Here is a 16095-nt window from a genome sequence, read left to right on the forward strand (position 1 = left end):
TTTCACCCACACAGAGGCCTCTCCGACAGGTACTGACCCACAAGGGCTGTCACGCTAGTAGTTTGTTTTACAAGGATAAGTTAACGAAACGAATATTCTCAAAATCTGTAATCGTAACAGTAGTCGATACTTTGTGTATTAAATGTCTGTTTTCAACCTATAATTCACTAACAAAATGCCAGTTGGATCAGCATCAGGTATTGTAAACAACTCACATGCACAGTGATTGCAAGAGGTTCAAATGGTTCAAATGGCTCTGCGCACTATGGGACTTAACATCTGTGGTCATCAGTCCCCTAGAACTTAGAACTACTTAAACCTAACCAACCTAAGGACATCACACACATCCATGCCCGAGGCAGGATTCGAACCTGCGACCGTAGCAGTCGCGCGGTTCCGGGCTGAGCGCCTAGAACCGCTAGACCACCGCGGCCGGCGATTGCAAGAGGCAACAATGTTATCAACACGTACTAAAAAAAAAAAAAAAATATCACGTTCATAGAAATTAAAATGAAAAAATCTCCATAAATCGAAAGTTTTAATTTACTGGAGAAAAAACTATGCAAAGATTTATTTGTGAACGAAACTACAAAATAACTCACTTGACATGCTGAATAACAATCATGGCATATTAACTTTCAGTATAAAACACTTTCCTTCTTAGGTGGTGCCTGCGTGCCGGCCGGAGTGGCCATGCGGTTCTAGGCACTTCAGTTTGGAACCACGTGACCGCTACGGTCGCAGGTTCGAATCCTGCCTCGGGCATAGATGTGTGTGATGTCCTTAGGTTAGTTAGGTTTAAGTAGTTCTAAGTTCTATGGGACTGATGGCCTCAGATGTTAAGTCCCATAGTGCTCAGAGCCATTTGAACCATTTTGAACCTTCTTAGGTCATTTGTAAATATGAATTTGTTTGCAATTTTGGCAATATCAATATTTTTAGTCATTTTCTATGAACATGCAAAATTGCCAAATTATTCAGTCTTTTTTGTGTCACTGTTGACGGCAAAAACGTTTTCAATCGTCTAAGTGCTGAAAACGACCACTCAGAGGTACAAGAAGTAATAGATATAGTTAAAATCATCCGAACAACCTTCACTAATTCTGTGAGCATTTCACGCATGGGAACACTGTTTTATCACCTTAAAATATTTGTAATGTCTGACAAACTGGCCACTTCCTCTTTCTTCGATGTGCACAGATCTAGATACATGTCCCTACGCAATTTTTAGTTTATCTTTATCAAGGTCTGCCCCATAGAACTGCAGGATTCTATCAACAGTTCCAAAACATTTGAGACAAATCTACGATTTGGTGAATCCACAGCCAGATCAATTATTTCAAAATATATTTGTCTGCACATTTCCTTCGGCTTTTGATACGTATGAGAATCACTACCTTAGTCGTAGCATTTTGGCATCTTCGTTTTTCTAGACAAAACTGGTTCAAAAGTGTTAAGTTCCTCCACTTTCCTAATCATTTCATTCCATACTCAAGAAATATATCCCTCTGCGAAGCTAAACTTGCAGGCAAAATTTCCACCAATGTTTTGATTTTTCAGTATTACAACGACTTCACCTGCAAAGAAGAATGATGTGTCTCAATCCTACCCAAAACTAAAAATCATCAATTTCAGGGAAATAAGAAATTAGAATTGACGCAGGTTTGATAGATATCCATTAGCTTTCCCAATGGCTTCACTTTCTTCTTCTGACATCTTCCAATAATTTCAAAAGAACGTCATAATTACTTCCCAACGATGTTAGTGACTGTATCCTGACACTCATCATCGTAGGACAGAATGGTCACAAAGTCAGTCTGTGAACGTGTCTTGTAACACCATCCTCGTTATCTGCAGTCTTCCCGTAGCGACTGAAACACCGCTAGCCTCTTTGACGAAAGTCTTACAAATGATGTTAATTCACTACGAATGACCAGAAAGACTTTCAAATAATTAATACTTTGCACCGCATATCGTACTACCAATTCAAATAATCCACCGAATAATGAACAAATTTAGCTCTTGGCTCAAATCGAGTTATCCTACTTTGTAATACTGTTAAACGTCCACTGACATTGCTCGCACATCATAACATAAACACAACAGTATTTTATGTCAAGGGATAAACTTCTTATGACATCCTGGACGACTTCAAACAATGCCCTAGATTTTGCGGAAGCTACTACCTAGAATCCCATAAAAACTTCTTCAACTTGAAGATTTTTGTCGAGATATCTGAAACATATGGATAGCTGTTCCTTCACTGATACGTCGGAAGTCTCATCCACAATAAGAGAAAAATACAGTGCATCCTTAATAGATTTAACAATGTTTTTCTGTGCATCGCTGGGTACTAACGAAACAATTTCATTCACTATATCGTGAGAAACCCACTTATATGATGTAGGTTAATTATTACAGAGTAGAAAACAACAACCAGCCACTATTAATAAATGGAACTGATGTAGGTTGGCCTGGGGATTGTTGGCACTGAATCTATCTTTTTTGCTTTTCAGACCATCAAGTTTTTTGTTATGCCTACAAGTTATTTTCTGATGTTCTTTAGAAATGATGTCGTCAATGTATTGCAATATGTAGGATAACTGTATGCTGGAAAGGCTATTGCTAAGTTGCAAGTGTAGATTGTACAGTTGTCTATCTGTTAATAGTGGCTGGTTGCTGTTGTCTTCTCTGTAAGAATTAACCTACATTAATTGTACATAGCCACGGTCTCACCATGTCACTTTTAGACAAAATAACACTTATATGAAGTTCGCTGAGGCCAAGATTTCAAGTCAGGAGCTCTAAGCAGCAGAAACTGATGAATATTTGATGCTTCATCGGTGTGACCACGAATTGCTATTTCTTGCTGACTTAAAAAGTGGAGGAACGTTGTTACCCTTCAAATCGCCTTGTGTGCATCTTTACATATCTTCTAGTTTATGGGTTGAGACAAGGAATTCACAGTGGTACTTTATTTCGTAGCTGCCAAAGCTGGACGTAACGAACGTTGAAGTGTACATTTTTCATGAAATCTGACACGTTCAGTTCCCATTTGCCACTCGGAAAATCCATTTAGAACAAATGCACTACCCGAATCCCTGTCCTCAGAGGTAGCAGTTGCAGATGGAAGCGCTATACTGGAATCAAAAGCGTTTTTACGCGCGCTACAGAACACTTTGTCCAACTGTCGTAAAAAATCCAAGGAAATGTGTTTTTCCATCCCTCGTCGTATGACCTGCCTAACGTTTCTTGAATTTCCTGCTGATGTACTACAGGAACTGGCAGAAGACATATTTAGGATTCTTTATTGTTTGGCTGAATTGCTTTTCGCTATTGTCGATGTTAGTAGTATCCACTTGTGATGACGACGAGAAACGTATGACGAATTTATCCATAGCGACTAGGAAACTAGGATGAATTCGAAACTTTCCTCACGCGCCCAGTAATCGCGCAACGTCTAAAAACTGCGAAACTTTTTGCCCGGCGAAAAGCTTGTGTTCCACGCATCCCGTCAGTATACCGTCTTCTTTGTACTAGCTATTATTCCATTAACACCGCTGAAGTCTACATTATAAGCTCTCGCGTACTTCAAAGCAATTGTCTCAACAAACGAAATGATAACAATCCAGATAATGCGAAAACAATTTCTCTGAAATCTTATGTTTTTTTAAAAAAAAACTATTTAGGCAGTTTGAAGCAATCGTATTACTTGTATCACGGATTATTCTATATCATTGATCAACACGGCAAGCATTTATTTTGGGGCGGGGGGGGGGGGGGGGGGGATGCTTGGCTGCCTTTGCCCAGACATTTGAAACAAACATATATGTTAGAGGTCACAAGATTTAACTTCTATCTCAGTGTGTTGATATTAATTAATTGAGAAATATTTGTTTTATTTTTTATTTATCAAAATCAAAATTCTGTGGGTGTGGCACACGCACAAGTTTATGTACGTGGGTGCTCGATTCCCTTCGCACCAGGTACCAGTATGTTTTAGTTTCAGCCACTATAGTCCAATCTGCCTTTTGAATTAATTAGAGAAAAGCAGTTCAGAGAAGCTACTTTAGTGCAATTGAGGAGAAAAATTTAACTCGTTGTTTTGTACAGTCCTGGTACTATCAATAATCCTAAACTGTAATTAGTATTAACTAATAACAATAGCAAAGATTTCAGTAGGATTGTGATTCTGGGCGAATAAGAATTCTCAGCAGACGTTTACCCTGAGCTTACTTTCAGGCGCAGCAATAGATTGCTCTGCTTTCATATGATTATTGCCTACTTGACCACTCACTTCAAGTAGACAAGTTTATAGAAGCGGTGTCGGTTTAAGCCAGGCGATTACGCGGAATGTGAGGATGGCTTTACAATAAGGTGCGCCTCGAAATTTATGTGAATGGTGTCAAAGGACACAAGCAAAATACCTTTAACTGTCTTCAGAGCAATGTTCTTCGAGAAGGAAGTCTCAGGTTTACGGCGTGTGCCGAAATGTGATTCATTCACGCATCTTCTGTGGTTGCCTACAGCAGTGCAGGTCGAACTCGTGGTAGGCTCGCCAGTGAGCGGTCGTGTGGTATCTGTCTCTCGCCAAGCGGTGCTGTCGCTGTGCGTTTGCGTATCGCTGAAAATCATCGCTTCGTGTGTGCTGTGACAGCGTTCTGCAATTAAAACGTGGGACTTAAATAGAACAGACCGAATGCATTGAACTTTCAATGGGAACTCTGCGCTTCCTAATGCTTAGACATTTACAAATGATGCCTGAGGAACTTAAAATTGCCTATAATGGTATTATCGCTTTTCAATTGGATATTGCTTTGAACTCTCTTTCTATAACCTTCAAGAACTCTGAATGACTTGGAATTATTATAACTTCCGCACGTGGCATTCGAAAATTTAAACATGACGATGGCTAGATTAGTGACGAACTAATCGTACATACTATACTGGCTGTGGGATTCATAATGCCCCTAGAAAGCTAGAGTGACGATATCTCACGATGGACACGTCCCTATGGAATTATACTTATTGTTAGTGTGATTAATTAAAAAGGTCTCTTTCAAAATTTCAAAAATCAATTTTTGGTTTTTTCCTTAAAATGTCCTCTAGGATGTCTGCTTTATTGTGATGCTCATCTCGAGTTCGCCAGTAACTCCGTTATCGAGTTACAAGGCGATTTGTGAAAAAGTGCCTCCGAAAACCATTCACAGCGGCAAAAAAAAAGTCGACATCGCCACCTATGTCGCAGCACATAACTTTAACAACGATCTGACAGGTATTACGGAAATTCAGAACATTCTCGAACTAGAGATCGGACCAGCTGATTACAACGTCTGCACAAAAACAGACGAAAAGCGTATCGAGCAGGCAGAGCAGCGGATGACAGAGGCTATCAAAGAGGACCCCAGGACAACCATGGCAACAAAGAAGAGTGGTGAAGGATGTCCGTTTGGATCCGGACGAACTGCTATACAGCCAGGCATGGCTGACTAAAGGTAAGTTTAACTTGAATACAAAAAAAGTAAACCAAACATATTTTTTGAATTGGCGAGAAACAGACGCTGAGGAGACAGAAGTCGTGACATACTTCCTAATACCGTGCCGTACCTTCTTCTGCCCAGCACTGTGCAACAACTTGACCTGTCATGGATCGAATAAGTCGGAACTCCCCTTCAGAAATATTGAGCCATGTTGTCTCCTTAATTGTGAAAGTGTTGTCGGTGCAGTATTTTCTCCCGATTATGTCCCATAAATGACTCATGGAATTCAAGTCGAGCGGTCTGCTTTGCCAAATCATTCGTCTGAACTGTCTGAATGTTCTTCAAATCAGTTTCGAGCAACTGTAGCCTGGTGACATGGCGCATTGTCCTCGATAAAAATTCCATCCTTGTTTGGCTGCAAATAATCTTCGAGTAGCCGTACGTAACCGTATCGCGTCAAATGATGGTTCAATTGGACCACAGGATTCAGCCCATTCCATGTACACAAATACATCACTTGCGAGTCATCATCAGCATGTTGACAACTTCGGTCCATGGCTTCGTGGTGTCTGCGCCACATTCAAACCCTACCATCAACTCTTACCAACTGAAATCGCGAATCATCTGACCAGGAAATGGTTTTCCAGTGGTCTAGTATCGAACTGATATGGTCACAAGGTCAGGAGAGGCGTTGCAGGCCTTGTCGTGCTGTTAGCAAAGGCAGTGGCGTAAGTCGTCTGCTGCCATAGCCCATTAAATCCAAATTTCGCCGCACTGTTCGTCAAACGTCCCACATTGACTTCTTCGGCTACACAGTGTTGCTCGTCTGTTAGCACTGACAACTCTACGCAACCGCCTCTGCCATCAGTCATTAAGTGACAGCTGTCGGCCACTTCGTTGTGACCGGCCGCGGTGGTCTAGCGGTTCTAGGCGCTCAGTCCGAAACCGCGCGACTGCTACGGTCGCAGGCTCGAATCCTGCCTCGGGCATGGATGTGTGTGATGTCCTTGGGTTAGTTAGGTTTAAGTAGTTCTAAGTTCTAGGGGACTGATGACCACAGATGTTAAATCCCATAGTGCTCAGAGCCATTTGAACCAACTTCGTTGTGGGTGGTGAGAGGTAATGCCTGAAATTTGGTATTCTTGGCACATTCTTGACACTGTGCATCGGATTATTTGCTAACGATTTCCGAAGTGGAATGTCCCATTCATCCAGCTCCAACTAACACCCCGAGTTCTATGGCTGTTAATCCCCACTGTGTGGATATAATAACGTCGGAAACCTTTTCACATGAATCACTTGAGTAGAAATGACAGAAAACTTCTGCACCGAAAAATGTCAACAGCCAACCAACCGCTACCATGTGAAAAAAATATCGACTGTATTAATACTAAGCTTCAGTGTTGCTCCTAAGAAACGTAAGGTCCATCTACTGCAGTGAAACACCAATTCCTTCCAGCTTCACTTTATTGTTGGTAAACATCGTCCCTGTAGCAAAGGTGACATTAACAGTGGCCTTGTATATCGTACGCGATACTACCGTCATCTCTGTATGTACATGACGCTATCTCTTGGCTTTTGTCATCTGAGTGTAACTTGAGAACAGAACATACGATTTTGATTGGAATTTGATGCCAGATTTATAAATTAAATTCTGAATCAGCGTTTGTAACTGTTGCCGGCCGGGATGGCCGAGCGGTTCTGGGCGCTACAGTCTGGAAGCGCGCGACCGCTACGGTCGCAGGTTCGAATCCTGCCTCGGGCATGGCTGTATGTAATGTCCTTAGGTTACTTAGGTTTAAGTAGTTCTAAGTTCTAGGGAACTGATGACCTCAGAAGTTAAGTCCCATAGAGCTCAGAGCCATTTGAACCATATTTTTATATAACTGTTCTGGGACATCTACAACAGTTTATTTTCGATGCAAGCTTTCGTCTCGATTTTATGGGCGACGGAAATGACGTTTATTTCTACACATTTCCATTTTGTTACAACTTAATATTTTTCAATTATCCTATGTATGCTGATAGAAAATATATTGAAAATGCCTTATGCAAAATTGTTTTGTTACAAGCCCGATACGAGGACTTCGGGAATACCCGCCGACGTCAGTGTTCCGGATGCAAGGGTTCCTTCCACCAGGTGCATCGGTTACAGCGAGTGTCCATTGTGGACACAAAAATGATTTCTTTAAGGCATAAGTGGAGGGGATAAAACTGCATCATCAGAATTAGTATTATTCTTTATTTTAGCTTGAAAAGAAAAACGTCACAAAAATCACCTATTTTTGATAGAATGATGTCATGAAAAGTTTACTTGTTTATACCAAGTTGACAGCGATGATAGGGATGTTGTTACTGGCCTATCCTTTCGTAGATGGCCGTTAGTGGGATACGAAAATTCATCTCTTACAGTGGGCAGGCGCACTGCAAATTTTTTTGCGAGTCATCAATGCTCTTGCAGGCAAATCGTAGCAAGCGCAGATATATCCAACTTCCATGCGAAGCGCACCAGCGGTTGATCCCCTGTCTCCAGCACTCGAATAGCTACGCTGACGCCCTCTCGCGCAATGCTTTGGTTGACACGTCGAATGCCACAGCTGTCGCTCCGTTGTCCGAGCTGGTAGACGCCTATCCTCCTACCACGGACAGTAGTACAGAGTGAGAGGAAGATACGGTGACGGAGGAGACGTGGAAGGAGTGGGTGATACCACAGGCCCCGAAACGGTTTAATCTGCCAGTAATCCGGGCGTTGCAATTCCTGGAGAAACAAGCAATGTGACTCCGGTTGTAACTAGTGACAGTGTCGTCTTGACCGTAGCAGGCTCCATTCGGCATTTGGACGACGAAACGCCACACAAAGAGCGACGTAACGAGAGCATGAAAGGCAAAGGGAAGGGAGACACCCTACAGCTGTCACACGATAAGAAAAAAAAAAATACGTGTCTCGCATTCCGGTGTACAGAGGGAAGCTGAATAATTAAAATCTACTCTACTGAAAACGGTCGCGTCCCTCAAGGGAGGTGCAACGCTTCGTAATTTACACCTGCTGTCAGTGCTGGAGCAACAGCCATGGAAGAACGCCCACCTGCAAAAACCGAAACATCACCCTGGTGGGCAGAAGTTACGGGACGCCAACCAACGCTGCAATGCAGCTCAACCCCTTAATGCCATACCGAACTTAAACGTCATTACAGTCAATATCAACCGTATTACTTGTGGCCATAGTATCATTGCTCTTGTAGAATTTCTACACGTAACTGCGCTTGAATTTGCTCTTCTTCAGGAAGTTACCACTACCGATATTGTTGTTGCGGGATGCACTGGAATTTTTAATGCAGGTAATGAAGATTCTGCTGGCGCCTTCACTAATGTCCAGCACCTTCCTAATGGTCTCATGCACGGCCAATGAAACACAGATAATAAACCTCCATCAGGATCAACCTAACGTCACGAACAGTCCTCATTTTGAAAGAAGAGCTACCCACTCTTATCAGCACCAACAGCGGTCCGATAATCATCGCTGGATACTTAAATTGCGTATTCCATGCTAAGGATAAGACACCAAACTTCAGTAAGTGTCACAATCTGGAAACCCTGGCCGCCGGTCTTCTCCTAGTTGGCAGCACTAGCGCACATCGCACACGCTTGAATATTAAGCTCGTGAAGTTACGTAATTAATTCTATAATTGTCAATTATGATAATATTACACCGTAACGAAGTTAATTAGAGCCTGTTGTATATTATCTATTGAAGGTTTCATTCGTTTCAAAGTATTTCTCGAAAAAAAAAAAAAAACATAACATAAGGGCCGGTTTCCGCGTACTTCCGATGTAGGTTTACGTACAAATTTAAGACATTTCTTTAAGTGATAAGTGCAGAATTTAGGTTGTTTTCATTACACATATATTTATTAGTGCCATGTCTACTCGGGGAATTAAAGGTTTTCAGTTCTTTTATTTCCTTTCAAAACGCGTTAAGTACGTATCGCGCATACACGATCTTAGGCCTAATTTTTCCGGTATACAAGTTTTGATTTTTAACGTTATTTTAACTGCATTACGTTACTATATTAATAGTATACACGATTATTAGTGTTTCACATACGTTTAGTGACTTTTGTGATCTGTGGAATATTGCTGTTATTGCCTAGATAAATTTTGAAAGAAACATTGTAAACATCCATGAGCAAGAAATGTTTGAGCTGCCGTAGGAAAGTCAGTTCTGGCGTTCTGTCCATCTGTTGTGGCAGATGGTTACATTGGGGTAAATGTAGTGGCATGGGAACCGGGGAAGTAAATGGATCTCTTCCATGGTATTGAAGATTATGTTCAAGGGATAGGAAAATAGCGGAACACGAAGGGACGATTACAGCCCTTCAGGCTGAACTGGATAATGCTAGGGAGGAACTGATGAGGTGAAGGGGGGAGGAGGGTGAAGACAGGTGGGAAGTGGTAGTAAGGAACAGGGGCCACAGAAAGAGAACAGTATCAGACAGTTTCATCATTGGCACAAACAATAGATTTGCCTTGCTACCTCAGTCAGCTAAGGAAGAGGCTCAAATAGATGTAAGTGTAGTCAGCACTCAACAGACCTTCACTAGGAAACCAACTGTTACAAAAAAGTAGAAAGTAGGAGGAAAAGTTCTGTTGTTTGTCAGTAGCCATGGAAGGGTTGTGGGCCAGATCTTGCAGGAAAAATTAAGTGACAGGTACCAGGTCACAAGTATTTTCAAGCCCAGTGCAAGTCTTAGCCAAGTGATAGAGGATGTAGGACATTGTGCAAGGGTTTTACAATGCAGGATCATGTTGTGCTAGTGGGTGGAGCGGGAGACAGTATTGCAAGTGATCAGGGCTACAATGTTGAGTGTGACCCAGTAAAAATAGCATCTTCAACGAACCACACAAATGTTGGCTTGGTTCCTGCTTTCATGCGGTATGACTGGCCCCAATTGAATAGCTCTGTCAAGAGGGTCAATTTGGAGTTAGATCAGCTGCTTCAGGATGCTACTTTGTTAGGCGTATGTTTGGTTCCTGTTGATGGTACTGGTAGGGAGGACTTCACAAGACATGGCCTGCATCTCAATAGGAAAGGGAACGGTAAACTGGCTGGGATGATAGCAAAATCTGTAAGGGGGCACTGAAACTCATGGGAGTACTTTTATAGGCTAAGATCAGTGTCCAGCCATCCTACATTGATTGAAATTAAGCTTAATGAGAAGTTCAGACAGGCAGGTACTAGAGATGCGAAAATATCACAAGATTCTCTTAACAGTACAGTGAAAAATGTTAGTATGTCACAAGGTTCACATAAAAGCACAGTGAAAAATAATGTTAATATATTGCATCAGAATATCAGGGGATTAAAAAACAAAGTAGATGAGCTTCTTGTTTGTTTAGAAGATTTAGAAACTGAGGGTGAATAGATGTACTATGCCTGTCTGAACATCATATAATCACATGTATAGAAATGGTAAATGTAGGTGGATATAATCTTTCAGCACAAGTGAGTAGAGACACTGTGGAGAGAGGAGGAGTTGCCATGTATGTTAAAATCAGTCATAGTGTGAAAATTTTGTGTAGAGCAACGTATAGAAGCATGTGCATGTGAGCTTAAACTAAATAATGGCTCTTTTGTAACTGTAGCCGTGTATAGGTTCCCATTGGGAAATTTTCAACTATTTTTGAAAAACTTGGATTCTTTGTTGTGCTACTTGTCAGACAAAGGAAAGCAAATTATTGTTTGTGGGGATTTCAACGTAGATTATCTGAAAAAGTCCGATAGAATGCTTGACCTTGAATTATTACTCGGTTCTTTCAATTTGACATCAGTTATTGATTTTCCTACTCGGGTGATGCAGGAAAGCAGCACACTGACAGATAACATTTCCATGGACAAAGATAAATTTCATCAAATAAAAACTTTTTCTGTTGAAAATGGTCTGTCTGATCATGATGCACAGCTAGTAACAGTATATGATATAGCTCCATACAGTAATGCAAAACAGTCCTCCAAAATAGTGCATTCCATTAACGATTTAACAATTCAAAATTTTAGGGAAAGCTTGCAACAGTTAGACTGGGAAGAAGCGTACAGGGAACATGATGCTAATTTAAAATTTAACCTATGATAGTTTTGTGAGTATATTTGAAAACAGTTTCCCTAAGAAAACAGTGAAATGTAATTGTAAGTAAACATGTAAAAAGCCATGGCTTACTATAGGGATAAAAATAACTTGTAAGCAGGAAAGGGAAATGTATCTTATGGCTAGGAGGAGTAATGATCCTGAAGCAGTGTAACATTATAAAAACTACTGCACTGTATTAATAAAAGTTATTAAGAAGTCCAGAAGTATGAGCATTGTCTGAGATTAGCACATCTCATAATAAAATTAAAACAATTTGGAATATTGTGAAAAGGGAAACAGGGCAACTGAGAGCATAGGAAGACTGTATTTCTATGAAACACAATGAAAAGTTTGTTAACAAGAAGTCAGAAGTAGAAAACATTTTTAATAGTCATTTTTAAATGTTGTAGAGAAAATAGGACCCAGCTATTCATTTGAAAATGCATGGCAGTATATGGAAGAGGCAGTGCCTACGCAGTCGTCTGCAAGTAGTTGCTCACGTCGGCACCAATGATGCCTGTCGCTTGGGTTCTGAGGCGATCCTCAGTTCGTACAGGCGGCCGGCGGATTTGGTGAAGGCCGCTGACCTCGCACGCGGGGTGCAAACAGAGCTCTCTATTTGCAGCATCGTTCCGAGAGTGGATCGGGGTCCTTTGGTTTGGAGCCGAGTGGAGGGCCTCAACCAGAGGCTTCGTAGACTCTATGACGGTCTTGGCTGCAGATTTCTAGACTTGCGCTATTGGGTGGGGAATTGTAGGACGCTGCTAGATAGGTCAGGGGTGCATTACACAAAGGAAACGGCTACTCGAGTAGCAGAGTATTTGTGGCGTGTACATGGATTTTTTTTAGGCTAGGCAGTAGCGCGAGGTGTCTTGATGAACACTCACCATTCGACGTGCAGGCAGGGTAATCAGGACGCGCTCAGTGTAAAGACACTTCAGCTATCAAGATATTAGCAGCAAATTTTCAGAGTGTTCGGAATAAAGTTCCTGAATTTACTGCCCTCCAGGAAGCGTGTGGCGCGCAAATTATTCTCGGGACTGAGACCAGGCTGAACGCTGAGACAGGAAGTTCTGAAATATTTAGTGAGGGTTGGAACGTGTATCGGAAGACAGATTAGACACCGTAGGAGGTAGTGTCTTCATTGCAGTTGACAAAAATATTGTGTCTACTGAGGTCGAAGTAGAGTGTGATTGTGAAGTTATCTGGACACGTTTAACAGGGCTATGAGAAATAAAGCTAATTGTTGGGTGTTATTACCGGCCACCAGGTTCCACCGTGACAGTTCTAGAATCATTCAAAGGGACCGAAACTTCCTGGCAGATTAGAACTGTGTGCCCGACCGAGACTCGAACTCGGGACCTTTGTCTTTTGCGGGCAAGTGTTCTACCATCTGAGCTACCGAAGCACGACTCACGCCCGGTCCTCACAGCTTTACTTCTGCCAGTATCTCGTCTCCTACCTTCCAAAAGTTTCATATCAGCGCACATTCCGCTGCAGAGCGAAAATCTCATTCTGGTTTCATTCAAAGGGAGTCTACACTCTGTGTCGCGGAAGTACCCGGATCATGCTATATTAATCGGAGGCGACTTCAACCAACCTAGTATAGACTGGGATGTCTATGGATTCGTTACAGGGGGTACTTTTGAACACATTATCCGAAAACTGTCTTGAGCAGCTAAATCGACAGCCAACGTGTAATGGAAATATTTTAGATCTGTAGCCACGAACAGACCAGACCTCATCGACGGTGTCAGTGTTGAGACCGGGATTATCGATCATGATGTTGTCATTACGACTATGGTTATGAAAGCTAAAAAGTCGGTCAAGAAGGCTAGGAGAGTATTCTTACTAGAAAGAGCAGATAAGCAGTTGTTAGCATCCCACTCAGTAAATGAATCGACCCCGATGGTCGTGGAAGAATTATGGGCAAATTTTAAACACATTGTAAATCACGCATTGGACAAGTATGTGCCGAAAAAGTGGGTTACGGACGGAACAGACCCACCATGGTTTAACCGAGCAATCCGGAGAATGCTCAGGAAGCAAAGACAGTTGCACTCGCGGTACAAGAAAGATCGGGAGAATGAGGACAGGCAAAAGTTAGTAGAGATTCGTGCTGCTGTAAAAAGAGCGATGCGCGAAGCATACAACCACTACCACCGTCATACCTTAGCAAAAGATCTTGCTGAAAACCCAAGGAAATTCTGGTCTTACGTAAAATCGGTAAGCGGGTCGAACGCTTCCATCCAGTCACTCACTGATCAGTCTGGCCTGGCAATGGAAGACAGCAAAACGAAAGCTGAAATTTTAAATTTAGCATTTGAGAAATCTTTCGCGCGGGAGGATGGTACAAACATACCGCCGTTTGAGTCTTGTAAGATTCCCATATGGAGGACATAGTGATAGACATCCCTGTGGTTGTGAAGCAGCTGAAAAGGTTGAAAATAAATAAATCGCCAAGTCCTAATGGGATTCCAATTCGGTTTTACAGAGAGTACTCTACTGCATTGGCTCCTTACTTAGCTTGCATTTATCGCGAATCTCTTGCCCAACGTAAAGTCCCGAGCGACTGGAAAAAAGCGCAGGTGACGCCTGTATATAAGAAGGGTAGAAGGACGGATCCTCAAAATTACAAACCAATATCCTTAACATCGGTTTGTTGCAGGATTCTCGAACATATTCTCAGTTCGAATATAATGAATTCCCTTGAGACACAGAAGTTGCTGTCCATGCATCAGCACGGCTTTAGAAAGCATCGCTCCCGCGAAACGCAACTCGCCTTTTTTTCACATGATATCTTGCGAACCATGGATGAAGGGTATCAAACGGATGCCATATTCCTTGACTTCCAGAAAGCGTTTGACTCGGTGCCCCACTGCAGATTCCTAACTAAGGTACGAGCATATGGGATTGGTTCCCAAATATGTGAGTGGCTCGAAGACATCTTAAGTAAAAGAACCCAGTACGTTGTCCTCGATGGTGACTGTTCATCGGAGGTGAGGGTATCATCCGGAGTGCCTCAGGGAAGTGTGGTAGGTCCGCTGTTGTTTTCTATTTACATAAATGATCTTTTGGATATGGTGGATAGCAATGTGCGGCTGTTTGCTGATGATGCTGTGGTGTACGGGAAGGTGTCGTCGTTGAGTGACTGTAGGAGGATACAAGATGACTTGGGCAGGATTTGTGATTGGTGGAAAGACTGAAAGCTAACTCTAAATATAGATAAATGTAAATTAATGCAGATGAATAGGAAAAAGAATCCCGTAATGTTTGAATACTCCATTAGTAGTGCAGCGCTTGACACAGTCACGTGAATTAAATATTTGGGTGTAACATTGCAGAGCGATATGAAGTGGGACAAACATGTAATGGCACTTGTGGGGAAGGCGGATAGTCGTCTTCGGTTCATTGGTAGAATTTTGGGAAGATGTGGTTCATCTGTAAAGGAGACCGCTTATAAAATACTAATAAGACCTATTCTTGAGTACTGCTCAGGCGTTTGGGATCCCTATCAGGTTGGATTGAGGGGGGACATAAAAGCAATTCAGAGGCGGGCTGCTAGATTTCTTACAGGTAGGTTTGATCATCACGCGAGTGTTACGGAAATGCTTCAGGAACTCAGTTGGGAGTCTCTAGAGGAAAGGAGGCGTTGTTTTCGTGAATCGCTACTGGGGAAATTTAGAGAACCAGCATTTGAGGCTGACTGCAGTACAATTTTACTACTGACAACTTAAATTTCGCGGAAAGACTACAAAGATAAGATAAGAGAGATTAGGGCTCGTACAGAGGCATATGGGCAGTCATTTTTCCCTCGTTCTGTTTGGGCGTGGAACAGGGAGAGATGATGCTAGTTGTGGTACGAGGTACCCTCCGCCACGCAACGTATGGTGGATTGCGGAGTGTGTATGTAGATGTAGCTGTAGAATTTGATAAAATTGAAATTCAACCCACCTCTCCTACTGAAATTAGGAAAATAATAAATTCACTCAAAAGTAAAAGCTCACATGGAATCGATGGCATTGCCAACTGAGTACTAAAAGCTTGTTCTCAACAAATAAGTAGGATTCTCAGCCACATATGTAGTAGCTCACTGAAACAGGGCAATTTTGCAGATAGATTGAAATAAGCTATTGTTAAACCATTGCATAAAAAAGGGTTTAGATCTTATGCTAACAACTACCACCCAATCTCACTTCTGATAACTTTATTCAAAATTCTTGAAAAAGTGATGTATTCAAGAGTAGCATCACATATTTGTAAAAATGAAGCTCTAACAAAATTTCAGTTTGGTTTTCAGAAATGATTGTCAACAGAAAATGCTATACACGGTGTTACAAAAAGGTACGGCCAAACTTTCAGGAAACATTCCTCACACACAAATAAAGAAAAGATGTTATGTGGACATGTGTCCGGAAACGCTTAATTTCCATGTTAGAGCTCATTTTAGTTTCGTCAGTATGTACTGTACTTCCTCGATTCACCACCAG

At 41.9% G+C, this 16095-nt stretch overlaps 1 protein-coding gene across 1 annotated transcript; it reads right to left on the reverse strand.

Annotated features, from left to right (window-relative positions):
* Nucleotides 1–2186: 2186 nt before the first annotated feature.
* On the reverse strand, nucleotides 2187–3398 carry LOC124594373. The gene is made up of 4 exons (XM_047132741.1): nucleotides 3277–3398; nucleotides 3010–3167; nucleotides 2438–2686; nucleotides 2187–2374 (listed from the first exon to the last, which is right to left on the reverse strand). The coding sequence occupies exons 1-4, from the start codon at nucleotides 3396–3398 to the stop codon at nucleotides 2187–2189; spliced, it is 717 nt and encodes a 238-aa protein (XP_046988697.1).
* Between the last annotated feature and the right edge of the window lie 12697 nt (nucleotides 3399–16095).

The sequence above is a fragment of the Schistocerca americana genome, chromosome 2 (assembly GCF_021461395.2).
Source record: "Schistocerca americana isolate TAMUIC-IGC-003095 chromosome 2, iqSchAmer2.1, whole genome shotgun sequence".
In the NCBI taxonomy this organism is placed as follows: Eukaryota; Metazoa; Arthropoda; class Insecta; order Orthoptera; family Acrididae; genus Schistocerca; species Schistocerca americana.